At 40.4% G+C, this 16349-nt stretch overlaps 1 protein-coding gene across 4 annotated transcripts in view; it reads right to left on the reverse strand.

Moving 5' to 3' along the window:
• SPTBN1 (spectrin beta, non-erythrocytic 1) overlaps positions 1-16349 on the reverse strand; it is a 196068-nt gene that overhangs the window by 137015 nt on the left and 42704 nt on the right. For all 4 annotated transcript variants that reach the window (XM_057558641.1, XM_057558643.1, XM_007190016.2 and 1 more), the window contains one exon: positions 5182-5376. In XM_057558641.1, coding sequence (XP_057414624.1) covers positions 5182-5329 — 148 coding nt within the window. In that variant the 5' untranslated portion in view covers positions 5330-5376. The remainder of the gene's footprint in view (positions 1-5181; positions 5377-16349) is intronic.

A 16349-nucleotide genomic window follows, 5' to 3' on the forward strand; every position in this document is an offset into this window, starting at 1 on the left:
CTTCAGACCATGTCACAGGAAAGTGTTTCTCAAAGAGTATTGTATGCATTAAAAATGCAGATTCCTGTGCTCCCTCCCACTGAAGTGAATCTCAATTTTTTGGAGGGAGCGTGGACACCCTGGAATATGCATGTTTAAACAAGTCTGCTATTGAGTCTTCTGCCTCCAAAAACAGTGCTCGAGTTCAAGAACAAGGCCAAAGTTTTCAGCTGAAACAGCAGAGTGTGGCTGTTGTGGAGGATCTTTGTTGCTACTTTGCATCCATTTAATAAAAGTTTAGAAGTGGAAGGCACACACACATATAAAGAGTGATTATTTTAAAAATAATGATTCAATTGATGGGTTATTCCTCATCAGAATTTAAATTCACATTTTGCCAAGTGGCCAACTACTCATGGCTTCACAACTATACTCGAGACCAAATTCGTGATAGGGATTTTTTTTTTTTTTTAATATTTATTTGGTTGTACCAGGTCTTAGTTGCGGCAGGTGGGCTCCTTAGCTGTGGCATGCAAACTCTTAGTTGCAGCATGCATGTGGGATCTAGTTTCCTGACCAGGGATTGAACCCGGGCTCCCTGTATTGGGAGCGCGGAGTTTTAACCACTGAGCCACCAGGGAAGTCCCCATGATAGGGATTTTTAAAGCCCACATTTGTTCAGCAGGATCTATAAAGTTTTCACCAATAAAACATCTACGTGAAGGCACTAGAGATGCACTGTCCAAACCGGCAGCCACTGGCCATGTGGGACTAAAAATGACCATGTGAGACGTGGAAAATAAAATATATACTGGATTTCAGAGACTTAGTATAAAAAATGTACAGTATCTCATTTATAGTAAGTTTTTTACACTGATTACATGTTGATACAATATTTTTGGATTGTCTGATTAAGTGAAATATCTTACTTAGAACATTTAAAGTCACATGTGGCTAGTATTATATTTCTTTCAGACAGCACTGATCTGGACATTTAAAGTACATCACTGCTTTAGCTGATTAAATGCTCCACCAAAATTCTTGGTCACTCAAATAAATACTTATGTTTAAAGGAAATCTGGCTTACACATACAGCCACTAATAAGTGTTATTTACTCTATCCATGTAATGTAAAAGATACAATTAGGTGCTTTCACCTCATTTTCCTATGTTTCTCAGCTGTCCTTAATTCCCCATAACCACATAAACTCAAGGTCAATTCCTTTTCCCATGTCCATACCTTAGCAGGAAGGCTCTCCTGCAAAATTTTATCTCATAAATGCTAATAAGTGGCAACTCCCAAAGTAATCTTGTTTTTAATTTGTCATTTTTTTAAATGTTCATTCATACACAGGCTTTCTCCTACTACTTCTCTATGCCATTATTTTGGGAGAAAAATTAATCAAAACTTTTGAATGTGATATTAGATGTTAAGATGTTTTCATGTTGTCTTTTTTCCTAATTACAAAATTGTTCACGTTTATTTCAGGAAAAAGTTCAAATACAAATAAGAAAAAAGTTACTCAGAAAAACATGGAATATTTTGGTACATAGCCTCCTAATTTTTTAAATTCACTATTTATGAGTGTTGATATAAAGATATTAATTTTAATTACTTTATCAATATTTTCAAGCTAAATGTTGCACTTTTAAAAAGACTACTTTTCCTACTTCCCCTATGTTTTGTGTTGATTCCACAAAATATAATCTAAACCATAAACACCCATCACTTGTAAAAAGAAAATGTTTAGCTTTTACCTTTCTTTAAAAGATTAAAGAGTTTCTTTAACATGTAAGTTTCAGCTTTACAGCAATAGAATTCCTCATCTGTATACACTATGAAGTGATGACCAGCAGAATTCTAGTTACCATCCATTCACCATACAGTCGACCCCCTTTCATCCATGCCCACCCCGCTTTCCCTGTGGTAACCACTAATACGATCTCTGTATCTGTGAGTTTGTTTTTGGTTTGTTCATTTGTTTTGTTTCTAGATGAAATGGCCTCAGACACCCAAGGAAGTAGACCAGATGACCATCGATACTCCACACCAGTCTCAAAATGGGATTCCCCAGACCAGCCACATCAGCACCACCTGGGAACCTGTCAGAAACGTAAATTATCAAGTACCATCTTGGACTTAACTGAATCAGAAACTCTGGCGGTGGGCCCACAATCTGTGCGGTGATTCTGAAGACCACTCAAATTCTAGAACCACAGTTCTAGACGGTGCTGGTCTGATCTGTTACTCCCACTATCAGCTTATAAGGCTTCTTAGAGAGCTCAGAGACTTTTCTGTCCCACAGAACTGGGAAGTCAGATAATAAGCAAGATAATTTCTTCCATGAACAGGTGGTTTTCCTGGTATCTTCTGGATTCACTAAAAGCAATTCTTTTTTTGTTTTTCTTTTCTTTTCTTTTTTCCCCCACATTATTTATCCTGGAGGCAGCATGTTTTCTTTTCAGTAACTTCTCGTGGTTACTCATGGCTTCTTCAAGCCACAGGATGCATTTCTGAGCCTTCTAAAGATCTTTTTAACATGTTTGCATTACCCATCATCAATTCTCTACACCAGTGAGCTTTGAATCATTTTGCATTTTACTGAATATAAAAAAAATAGTACAGTATACACTTTAGAGCCAGTCTGCCTTCAGTCACTTATCAGCGGTGTGACCTTGGGCAAGCTACTTAAATCTCTTTGTGCCTCAGTTTCCTCATCTATACATTGTAGATAACAATCTCTCTCATAGTTGTTATGGGATTAACTGTTAATATATGCAATGCATTTAAAACAGTGCCTGACACACTGTAAGTATGCTTACTATTATTAGCATTTGTTCAAGGACCTGGATAACACAGAGGGAAAGACATCTTAGGAAGTGTAAGGACAACTGATTAATCCTAAGGACAGCTGGGGATCTCCTCTGGAACTACAGAAAAGAACAAAGCAAGGAACTACTCTGCAGTTTGCGAGTAAAATTCTTAAAAGGGCGATACTACAGTTGACCCTTGAACAACACAGAGGTGAGTTTGAACACAGTTCAAACCCCCGTTGTTCAAGGGTCAACTGTACCTGGTAGTCTGGAACCAGAAAGTAAATGACTCATGATCAAAGATAACCGGCCACTAATATCATACTGGTCTAATGGCTCAAATGAACCTCAAGAAAAATGAGGTAAGACATTAAAGTACAAATCGATCCACTAGCACAAGACAAGATCATGGTTTCCATAAGGTTCCATGTTAATGAATAAGCTAGAAAATAACACTCTAATTCTAGAGTGACTATCTGGTTAATCATTTATGCTCTCAAATCAGGCAAGCTCAAGAAAGACCTACAAATCACCACCACTCAAAAAACAAATTATCCTAAGGCAGCTGAACAATTTTTCCATAGCATTTAGTTGCCTGCATTCTCAACATCCATTTCCCTCTTCCTCCTTCCTGTTATATTCTAAATTTTCTAGCCAAGCTGTTTGGGTGGGACTGACCCCTTGCCACTCCCAACCCCTCAATTCCCTGCACCCCAAGATGCATTTTGATTAGCTGATGTCAATCAGCATATCCTCTTCTGACTCCAGTGGAGAGAGGTTCTGAGAGAGGCACGTGACCCAAGCACAGTCAATCAAGCCAGTGAGACTGATCCCACGGCCACAGTGGAAGTACAGTACTGGGCAAGCAGAGGTGCTCTTTTCTACTGGATATCCTTACAAACAGATCTGGGACGTGGGGCAGCCATCCTGGGACTCCAGGGACCCAAGAGCCTACCTGAGAATGGAGTCCACACCAGCAAGGAAAGCCAAAAAGTGGAAAGAAACTGGATCCTGGTCATACCATCTAAGCCCAGGAGCAAGTCTGGCTTAAATGCTGAATTTGTCTACTACTCTCTGTCATGTCTCTTTGTCATTTAAACCACTTTGGGTTAGGTTTCCTTTTGCTTACAATCAAGAGAACTCCAAATGATACATGCCTCATGAACAGATTACACTGTAAAGGTAACAAAAGTCAGCTATCTTCACAATTAACAGGAAACTTACCTGTTTAAGTCATGACTTTTGTTTACCTGTCATAATTAAAGATATTAGGAAAAAATACATAAACCCACTTTTCTCACTTGGAAATCATTTTATTTGGAGTCTCAAAGTACAGAGGCAAGCTTTTGAATAAGCTCCACATTGGCCCCTTGGTTTACACATATCCAATACTGCTGAGTTTTCATTGTGACTGAACCCCTTCCTGATTTTCAGGGCAATTCCAAGATAAAACACTCCCACCCCATCTAGGGCCCTGGTAAAAGTGTGCCCTAAGTATTCAACAGCAACAAGGGAGTGAGAAATCATGAAGTAAGGGATGTGTGCCTGTTAACTTTATCAATGGCAGACTTACCTGTTATAGCATTAAATGTGCCCTCATCAGATTAAGCTATTGCTTTTCAAATCCAAAACCTTTGCACGTGATAGTAACTGACCTTGGTCACTCAAAGCAAGTACTGTAACAGGTCAAGTTAATTTATACATCACAGGCCCTAAGTAGACAGGTTAATTTGTATACAGTTGACCCTTGAACAACAAGCGTTTGAACTGTGCAGGTACACTTACACATTTATTTTCAATCAATATATAGATGTACAGTAAATGTATTTTCCCTTCCTTATGATTTTCTTAATAACGTTTTCTTTTCTCCAGCTTACTTTACAGTAAGAATACAGTATATCATACATATAACTTACAAATTATGTGTTAATCGACTGTTTATGTTACGGATAAGGCTTCAGGTCAACAGTGGGCCATTAGTAGCTAAGTTCTGGGGGAGTCAAATACATGGATTTTCAACCATGCAGCAGGTTGGTGCCCCTAACCCCCATGCTGTTCCAGGGTCAAACTGTATTATTTTGTCTAAGGTATTGTATACTTCAATATATTGAAATGTAAGATGTGTTAAAAATAAAAGATTTCTGACAAGCCTAGGGCATCTCTTTCTGAACGGCTATAAAAACCACCTGGTGCTCTGAATCATTTTGGCTGTGGGACTGACAGTTCCCCAAATAGGAAACTGGCCACCTTATGGAAACAGTCAGCTTGCTCTGGTGGGACGTGTTCAAGCAGAGGTGAGCTGATCTTGAGAGGGGGACAGGGTGGGTGATTTCAAAGGGACCTGTAAGGCATCCCAGGCCCCTGTGACGGGACACGAGGGCCCCCTACCTGCCAGAGCCTTGATGCGGGACCGCTCGAAGAGCCGCGCGGAGCTGTTCTCGTTGTCCCAGTCGTCCACGTCCCAGCGGTTGTTGACGTCGCTGTACTGCTGCTGGATCTCAATGTTGTCATAGTCTGTGGCTACTGTGGTCGTCATCTTGGACCGCCTCAGCTGCTCCTCCACATCAGCTCCTTCTTAGAGGTCTGTGAGAAATAGAAGGAAAACCCTCGTCAGAAGTCTAAGCTGTTGATCCCCACAAAACCTACTGGGGAAAGGTGAGCAGAAGATAACACAATTCCTGTGTGCTGCGAGCAGGTCTCTGGAGTCAATCGAAGCTGGCTGGGAACTTCAGCACTGCCTCGTAACATGTGTGTGACCTTGGCCAAGGCACGTAACACCTCTGAGCCTCCGCTTCCGCAGACATTAAGGAGGGAAGATACTCTACAGGTTGTTGAGAAGACTGAATGAGATGACGGATACCCAACAAAGGGTGGGTTTCTTCCTCCTTTCTAAAGTTTAAACTTTGCAATTTTAAAGTTTTATTAGAGCTGGATGAATACCTACCTTGGGGTTCTGCATGAACTAATCTGTTTCTATTGTGTGTCACCATAAACTATAATCTTTTAGCTTCTCCTAGAAATTCATATAATGTGATATAAGAGAGCTAACAGATCATTTTATCTAAGCATATCATTTACATATTAGAAAACTGATGCCTCAGATTAAATGACATAGTAAATATACAGCAACAAGGACAGTACTAGTGTTTAACAGATACCAAAAAATGACTGAATAATGACTGAAATTATGTATATGACTGTGTTATTACAAATTCTACTATCCACCCCAATACCCACGTCTCAGGGACCCACCCAGGGCCACAGCGTTTTACAGGGATAAATGGGAAACAAGAACTTCAGCCTCAACGTTTGGCCCACTGCCATCTTTATCACAGTGCCCTCAGAGAATTAAGAGAGATACATGTAGCTTTAAATATATAGCTTCTCCCCTCAATACAGCTATTATTCATTCATGGAACCAAAATGTTCCAGGGACCTAGTACATGCTCAGCACTGTTCCAGATGCTGGGTTAACAGTAAACAAGATAAGGACCTGGCTCTAGTGAAGCTTACATCCTACTAGGAAGAGCTGGACAAAAAAAAGCACACAAGAAACGACAAGACAGTTGAAAGAAAATAAAATGAAACTGGAGTGATGTGACACAGAGTTAGTCATCAATCATACTGTGTTATAAACTTCAAAGCTGCTAAGAGACTAGACTTAATCATCCTCACTACAAAAAAGAAATGATAATTATGTGAAGCGATAGAGGTGTTAGCTAATGCCACAGTGGTAATCACACTGCAATATATAAACATATCAAATCAACATATCTTACACCTTAAAACTTACAAAGTATTATGTGTCTGTTATATCTTAATTTAAAAATAAAAGAGAGAAAAGGAATGAATGGCTAGTTTAGAGCTGGTGGTCAGGGAAGGCCTCAGTCGGTATTTAAACTGAGCTCTCAATGGTCTTGTCACACCCAGATCAAGAGGAATAACATTCTAGGCAAAGGAAACTACTCATGTAAAGGCCCTAAGGTGAGAACAGCAGGGCTTGTTGGAGGAATGAAGAGCTCAGTGTGGCCCAAGTCTGGTGGGCAGGGAGAGATACAAGGAGATGAGGTTGGAAAGGTTAGGTGGAGCCAGACCACAAAGGGCTGTTAACCTAAGTGTGAGGGAAGCCACGGCAGGATTTTAACCTAATAACTGACATCACTGGATGTATGTTTTTAAAAGATCAATCCTGGTGCTGTGTGAAAAACAGATTCTAGGAGGCAAGGATATGTGCTTAATTCCTATGGGTGTGGTTAACTTCCTGCATATTTTATATACAAGCCTATCTAAGTAACTTAAAAAGAGGAGGAGGAAGAGGAGGAAGAAAGATGCACACACACTCCCCCCACTTAGTTGTAGGAAGATATCCCAAGGGAAAAGATGTTTGTCATCTCCCCCTCCCATCCCTTCCCACAGGCCCCATCTTAAGACTCAAAAATTAATTATAAGATTTTGTACCTGGATGCTCGTTTCGTGAAAACCTCATTCAGTGTGCACCAAGAATGCACGCACAGACCAGAGTTAGCAAGCCTAATCACTGGAGCTCATGCACTAATCAAACCAGACACCACCCGGCAACCACAAATGGACCACTCGAGCTCACATTTTCCCCCACACATGGCACCAAACAAAGAAAATAAACAAAGCCACATACGCAGAAAAGAAACATTCCTCTTACTGTGCTTCAAAAGGCAGCTTTTCTCAAGTTCTAGCACAGAACCACACAAGGCACATGCAACCAGGTGTCCGTGGACAATAAATTAAGCTGAAACAAATGAACTGCACCTCAAGTAGTGTAATAATTGGGGGCAAAAGCACAAACATGCCCCCTCTTTTGTCATTAGCTGTTTTCTCACAAGATATCCAAGAATATCCCCAACACATCCTCCGTGTCCCGCTCACAACTGAACCACCATCTGTAACTCAGAGTCACCCATCTCTGCTCAAACAGAAACATCTTGGATGGGAGTAAAATCCTGGATTCCCATCAGGCAGACATTATCAAGGTCAAAAATATAAATTTATCAGTAGATCAATTTTAACACCTCCATTAACAACGTATTGAAAAGATTTCATAAAAAGACAAAAAAATTCAGACACTTAAGCCAGTAAGTATATTCTATAGAAGGATCTTACAGTTGGTTTTTAGCATTCAGAGTCATAACCCTCCAAAAAAAAAAAATCAATATTGTTATGTACCATTTGACCTTGGTGATGGTTAAGTTTTATGACTCTATCAAAACCAAAGACTTCTACAAAATTCAGCTTTGGAGGATGCCATCTCTAGGGGGAAAAAACGTGATAGTGCTATTAACTCCAAAATGTTTAACCCAACCCAAGGTGAAATCTGAACACCACATACCTCTCTCCAGATTCGTCCTGGCTATTTGGTGCCACCTGCTGACCAACGAGAACAAGCTACACCGAGGCCTCCAGGGCAGCAAGCAACCTGTGCTCCAGCTCCCACCACCCCTGACTCCAGAGTAAGCCCAACTACATCCCGTGAATCTCTTCCTACCACTGACTTACCCACAAATTTCTCGACAAGCAAACATTGAGTCCTTGACTTAAGTTTAAAATAAGTCATTCAGAGAATGTCAGCACATGTTTCCTAAGAATTCTTCTTTAATGCTGTTCTTTAATAACGCCATTGTTCCTCAAAACAAAGAGGTGACTGGGGAGCAAAAGTTCCTAGGAGTCTGTATACAAAATAAGTATCGACTATAAGTTACTCTTTTTATTCGATTGTTTCACTCGAGCATCTAAAAACTTGGATATCAGGGGTATTTTTGTCTTCAACGTTCTCTGTCCTAAGGCAATATCCTCACCAAACAGAAGAGTTTTCGTAATGATAGAATTTTTTTTTTTAAGTTTCAGGGATATGTCAAAGCAAAAAAGTCCCACATCCCCACCAGGGCCATAGTGAAACGGTGCTTCCAGGTATTCAACAGCAACAACGCAGGAACCTGAGGGTGAAGGAACAGTCAGAGTCAAGGCAAGAGCATGGACGAGAGCATGCCCATGGCACAGGGATCCCAGAAAGCCCAGCAAGCTACTACCATCATTATCCCCTAACCCACTTCAACAAAGGACAGTGCCAGCTGCGGGGGCAGCTTACATCGCACCTATAGGTGTCCCCAGGCGGTTATCTATAAAGGGCTAGATTTTCCCAAGGTGCTAGCTATCAGCCATGTGTCCCAAGGGCCAGTGAAGCAATCTGTACTTCTATGGCTGTGGGAAGATTAGGAGGAGAGAAGAGAGGAGGGCTGGCCATCTTGGAACTGGGCCTGGTGGTGGGGCTGCCATTAGGAAAGCTTGAGAGAACTACGTAAGGGTGGCGGGAGGTAAGACAATCTCCACTCCAGAGAAGGGCTCTCACTGTCCCAGCTGGCTCGGTGCGGCCTGAATTCTGACTTGATCACCACGGCAGGAACCCATTAAATACTCCTTGAGTGAATACAAATCACTAATATCCCAGATGTGTTATGAATAATATCCATGTCTTCTGTGGCCAGACATTGGGAAGATGATTAAAACTGCTTCCCTGCTCTTCTCCATCCTAACTTGTGTGTGTGTGTGTGTGTGTGTGTGTGTGTGTGTGTGTGTGTGTGTGTGTGTATACGTATAAAAATAAGGAATAAGTAAAAAAGCCAAGCCCCCTTCACAAATTACTCTTCTCTAATCCTCTGCCCTTCTCTAATTGCTATGAACTGGAATTTTCCAAAAATACAAAGACATTCCAAAAGCTTTATCATTTTCTGCTTCATTAAGAAGACAATTTTATTTCTTCAAACTGGCAGACAAAGACAGACCCAAAGAGGCAAAGAGGTTCCTCCAGCTCTGGCACATGCTACCACAAGGTCATAACCATCAGGAAAAAAAACTGGAGCTTCACCACTCCCAGCTTTAGGAGTTATTATTGATAGCTCTCTTCATTGACTAAAATTCTGAAAGTCAACACCTGGCAAAGTCCAGAGGGAAAACACTTGATCTGTTTATTTTCCAAGGTACCGTATCTGTTTTCCCTGTCACATGGGTATTAGATCAACACACAGGGTTTTGTTCTTTATAGTTTATCTCCAGGCTTCCTTCCACTGCCCTCTTCCGTCTGCCTGGATGATGTTACCCACCTACCCTATGCTGACAACCACTCCCTGGACAGCTAAGGGCAGCGTCTCCTAAGGATCAACAAGTTCGTGTCTACAACTAAACTCCTAATTCCTCCCTCCAAACCTTGTTTTCCCTCTGTCACTCCCTCACTGAACAGCACCCTCATTTCTCCCACTGACCTCAGCTAGAAACCTTGCGGTCATCCTTCATTTCTCTCTCTCCTCCCATATTCAGGCCCCAAGGTTGCCTGTGCCTCCTGAAAATCTCATAAATCAGCTCAAGCAATAGTTTCTTATTCCAGCGCCTCACCTCTCATTTTAACCCCTAATCCGCCACCCTACATTGCCGCCAGAGGGACCTTTCTAAAATGTAATTCTAATCACTTTATTCCCATGACTAAAATCCACCAATGCCCACGCCTTCAGAATAATAAATCCCCATGCCTTCAGAATAATGCCCAGAACCCTTTGAAGAGAAATGAGAGCCTTCATGAGGGGCCTGCCCAGCTCTCCAGCCTGGTTTCAATATTCTTGTCTTTAACTCTTGTAGCTCCTGAAGGAAAAGTCATGTTCCGGTCTCACCTCCAAAACTACTACCTAGAACAGCTCTCTCCTATTCCAACAAATCCTAGCTGATGTATCACCTCATCCAAGAAGCCACGCCTGATGCCTCCACCACCACCACCACCACCACCACCACCTAGTCTGAGTTAGACGACCCACATATGTCCTCCTTCCTAGACTCCTTATATACCTCTGCCCTATCACTTATCATCATAAGACTGTTTCATAATTACAAAACTTCTATTTACTAATCATCAGTAGGACACAGGCTCTTAAGGTCATGTCCCCATCATACTGTGTTTATATTTCTCAACTCCTAGCAAGGTGCCTGGAAACAGTAAGTGCTTGTGAATTATTTATGGACTGGTTGGGAGGGTGGGAGACTGGATGGAGGATGGGAAGGTGAGGCCACAGGAGCAATGACAATTCAAGCTGCCACGGGGGTACCGTCTCCATCAGTCATAGAGCCCAGAACACATACTCTTTTAAGTTACACAGATCTGCTGGGCTCTCTGCCTTCAATTTCAAGGCAGTCACATTTTTAGACTAGGCTGCTAATGAACATGAACTTATATTTAATAAGGTGCTTCTCTTCGTACTTATTAAAATGTATGTTTTCCTTTTTAATTTAGTTTTTACCCATGAAAATAATTTATTTTTTGTCCAAACTAGAGAACAAAGCAACAAACAGGGAATAAATGGAATTTTCACTGGCGCTACACACATGCACAAACACACACTTCATTAATACCCAATATTAATTAAAGGCTCAAATAAATTAAAGAAAAAGGTGACTTAACATTTGCCAACCCTTCTTGAGGAGGAAAACCATATGCCAACAATTGCTTCGACAGAATTCACAAACCCAAGTGTTCTGCAGATGCTTAAAAACCCTCCCACTTCACTCATAAAAAAAAACTTGAAAAAGCATACACTGGACTGCTGGTGTGCCACCTTAAAAAAAAGAAAAAAAAAAAAAAAAAGATCCTGCTCAGGGACTCTGGAGGGACCAAACTATGTCCGAGAGTTTCCAGGAAGGGACCTCTGAGAGTTCTGCCTCAATCCTCTCAACTCTTCAGTAGCCAGAAAACAAGAAGGTCACACCCCATTTACAGTTTGCCACCGAGGCATTCTGCAGCACGTGTAAATGGCCAATAAAGAGGAGTCTCTGGGCTTCCCTGGTGGTGCAGTGGTTGAGAGTCTGCCTGCCAATGCAGGGGACACGGGTTCGAGCCCTGGTCCGGGAAGATCCCACATGCCGCAGAGCGACTAGGCCCGTGAGCCACAATTGCTGAGCCTGCGCGTCTGGAGCCTGTGCTCCGCAACAAGAGAGGCCACGATAGTGAGAGGCCCGTGCACCGCGATGAAGAGTGGCCCCTGCTTGCCACAACTAGAGAAAGCCCTCGCACAGAAACGAAGACCCAACACAGCCATAAATAAATAAAATAAATAAAATTTAAAAAAAAAAAAAAAAAAAGAGGAGTCTCTGCAAGAAGCCACATCTAGAACCACTGTGATGAATAAATCTGGCTAACCGACTGTTACTCAGGTTCACGGACCCAGTTCCATAAAAAGGCTCAAGAGTCCAACCTAAACATTCAAAGTTCTCTGCTCACAAACACCAGGAGACACAGAAAAAGTCCTAGTGTGACAGCTGACAACGTAAGAAAAATCACACGCATACAAAGTCCTTTAGAAAAGTTTATCATTCACTTTTACAATTATCTAGTTTACTTGGAGCTTTACAGGAACACATCTACTGTACAAAGAGCATTATATGGCTGCATAAACCAGCCAAAATTCATAGACTCAGACCATTTTGCGAGGGAACGGTACTCAGAGACTTGTTTAAAATGAAACCTCGTTAATAAAGGTGGTCTTCAAATACTCTATAGTCATACTAACTTTTGTCTGTTTTATTTATCAGTGACAGAGTATGTTAAAATCTACCACTATGATTGTGGTTTTAACAGATTTCCCTTGTAACTCCCTGGATACATGCAAAATCGTAATTATTTTATCTTCTTGGTGGGTTGTTAACATGAAATAGTCTATTTCCTCCATATTCATATATTAATTCTATTTTTATTGACAGTAATATTTGCCTGTCCCTCCCCACCCCCTTTCTGTTCTTTAAACCTTCTAGAGTCATTTTGTCTTAGGTATGTCTCTTATTTTTTAATTCAATCCAAGAGTCTGTCATTTAGTGGGCAAATATAACCCATGTACATTTATTAGGATTACTGCTATATTTGAAGTTTCAACCAACTTACCTTGCTTTCTACCTTAACAAAATGTGGAAACTGGGGTGTGAAGATTTAAACAACTGGATCAAGTCATACAGCTATGAACCCAACATCTATAATATCTTTATCACCACTGAATCCGGAGCCGTAAGAACTTGTCTGATCTTTAAAATGCAGACAGTTGATGAGACTAACAACCAAAGAAAACTCTAGTACTATTAGAAATAACTTCATTTTTTTGCTGGCTTATTTTATGCCAAGCATTGTGCTTTACTCGCTTTTTGTCTTCCCCAGCAACCTTTTGAGGTAGATACTATTATTGCCTACTTTACAAATGAATAAACTAAGGCTGTGCCCATGGTGACACAGCAAGGAAATGAGGAAGCCAGGAGGGTTTGAAACAAGTGTACGACTCCATGAATGAATAAACAGCTTGTGCTTTGAGGAACAACCCTTTAACAGCGGTCCATATCAGAAAATTGTCTAACGGACTCAAGGTTCTTAAATAAATAATAGATAAGCCTCCTTCAAAGCCTAATTACTAGGTAGGGCAGCAACCCACCCAGCCAGGTATCCTAGCTCATGTATACTCAATGGGGCAATACTGGTCCCAAAGGATGAAAATTCATTTGGGCGTTGGGGCAAAAAAACTTTCTTTTATGTAAGCACAGATACAGTATATCTGTAGTATTAAAATTTCATGGGTATTAAAATTTCAAACTGTCTAAAAGACTCCTGGTGGAGGAAAAGAATAGTGGGAAGAAACAGGTTAAGAAACACTGTCCAAGCTAAAGGAAAGATGTGTACCACCTTCAGGTAAATTAAGACTTGAAGGCAGGCCTTAGAAGACAGGAACATGAAGAGTACATTGCCCTGTACTAAAGAATTGGAATTTCATACACCATGGGTCCCATTTATCATGCCTCTGATATAAAAACTCACATTAGGCAACTCCTCCCTAGCACTAACGTATGTACTTCAGAGAAGCAGTGATGATTTAGCCATCTTCTGCCTACAACACTCAAAGACTAAAGCACTCATTACAAGCCTGCTGCTACCGACTGAATGTTTGTGTCCCCCTCCCCCATAAAATTCACATGTTAATTCCTAACGCCCAATGTGACAGCATTTGGAGTTGGGACCTTCGGGAAGTGATTAGATCATGAGGGCAGAGCCCTCATGAATGGAATTATAAGAGAAACCCCAGAGTGTAACCTCACCCCTTCCATCATGTGAGGACACAGCAGGATGACGGCAGTCTATGAACCAGGAAGCAGGCCCTCACCAGACACCAAATTTGCCAGCACCTTGTTCGTGGACTTTCCAGCCTCTAGAACTATGAGAAATAAATGTTGTTTATATGCCACCCAGTCTATGACGTTTTGTAACAACAGTTCACACAGACTAAGACACCTTCATTCCCAATATTCAGAAGTAACCTCTTTCCTAACCAGATCAAAGATGCCACTGGAAGGCCAGTTCTAATTTTATGAATAAAGCTGTAGGGACAAATTTTATTTTTTTTAACATGGGCAGGTTAAACCAGGTTCTACTACTTGGAGTAGCAAAATTACCCTAACTATAAAGAAAATTACTTATTTTAAAAGATTCACTATCAGAAAAGACACTGACCATAATTCGTTTTATTTTAAAACAATCTGTTTAAAAGATTACATCAGGGTGGCTTAAGAACTTACCATTATACAGTATGACCAAGAATACATTTCTTCTACAAGGAAAAGTAGAAAGTAGGGGGAATAACAAGGCATCTCCCTGACGCTCTACTTTACAGAGTGAACTGCACAATGAACAGTAAAATTATAAACAGATTTATTATTTGAGCGCCTTAAACAAAAGAAAAATTCTTAATATATGGCATAGAAATTTATCCTTATGTACTATTTGTACTTTAAAATTTTAAACAAAGTACCTTATTTCTTTTCTGTGCCTACATATGATATTATCTAGATTCTAAATATAAATTTGTAAGCCCTAAAATTTTTTAACACTAGCTTTATTTCAAAAATAGATCAAGAAAGTAAGGTCAGCTTTTCCAGTATCTATCTATAAGCCTCAAAATCACCTAATTTGAACCAAACAAAAACATTTAAAAATAATTCCTATTAAAATACAAGGCTTCGTCATATACTTGGCAGTTAAAGGCTATCCTTGTTTTTGTTCTATTAACAGAGAAAAGCAATTAAAAGTGAAATCATTAACTCAATGCAGACCTAACACCATGGTCTTAACGGCCAGCGTGGGGTTTCTGAGCCGCTATAAATCACCACTTTGGTCTTCCCTTTACTTCCAGAATAGTTTTAAATTACATTAGGGTGTAGGTCTAATGGTACTGCTGCCAAAACGCCAGTCCTGACTTTCAGTGAGTTTGGCACTTCATGGCCTTCCTCTTCGGGAAATTTTATAAGGCCTGAGTGCCTGAACAACAGAGGAGCAATAACATGCTGTTTGGAAGCAGACTTCTACTCCCAGAACAGCCCAGTGCCTAAATTCTCTGCAAATCTTATCAAGCGAAAATGCGTATCACAATTTCCTGGAATAATGATCACATGACAGAAATATGTAAAACCACAATGAAAAGCAACACTACAGGAAGTGATGAACGAGGCACACACGCTAAGCTCCATGAGGGCCAGGGTTCTCTCTGTCCTGCTCATCTTTATATCCCCAGCACCAGCACTTAAGCCGCCGCAGACGCTCAAGAACAATCGTGAAAGAAAATGGCAGGTGGCAGGGGCAGCGTCACCACAGAGCATTCTAATGCTGAAGCACAATGCTTCTTTCTGCCTAAATAATAATGTATCCTGGATCAGGATAAACTGTAATTGTTATGTAAGGGGCCACAGTCTCCTCACCCAGATTCGTTTAGCAAAGGATACATTTTTATAAGAAATTTATTTTCAACCAACAAAATATGAAGGGTCATATTTGGATAGGAAAGGAATAATCACAAATTTCACAATCTCATTTGGGATAAACAAACATACTTCTTTTAATATGTCATATTTTGAGAATCATTCTCCTCTGGAAAATGACTTAAATCTCAGGCTTGTCTAATAATAGCCAAATTTCCAAAGGTTTAAATACTATTAGTTAAACTGTCTCAAACAGCAGTTCAAACAACCCTCACTGCTTGGATTTACATGTCAGCAGCAAGCCTTCCCCCTCTGCAATGGTTGGTAAATGATTCCCAAACTATTTAGAAATCTGTAACCTTTCAAATAAACAAAATGAGTGAAGGTTGGCCTATGATACTTGAAAAGGAGAAGTGACATCAATCCCAGAAAAAACATTCAAATAATTACCATTTTAACATGATCAAACCTCTGTTACTAAAACTTGTTTAAACCTATCAATTTGAAAAAAAGGGTTTTTTTTTTTTTAAAAAAAACACTGTTAACAACATATACAAACCGAAATCCATTAGAATTCCACACATTACTTTTTAAAAACTTGACTACAAAGGTGCTGGGTATGAAGCTTGGTAACAAAGGTCAGTTAAGGCAAATGTGGAGATTCACTTTGGCTTTCCATAATATTTAAACACTGCCACGCGAGAAAAATGAGCCACAGTGGTTAAAATACTGCCGTAAGTTTAGAATCACAGAGGAGCTCTCTG

This window comes from Balaenoptera acutorostrata, chromosome 12 (genome assembly GCF_949987535.1).
Source record: "Balaenoptera acutorostrata chromosome 12, mBalAcu1.1, whole genome shotgun sequence".
In the NCBI taxonomy this organism is placed as follows: Eukaryota; Metazoa; Chordata; class Mammalia; order Artiodactyla; family Balaenopteridae; genus Balaenoptera; species Balaenoptera acutorostrata.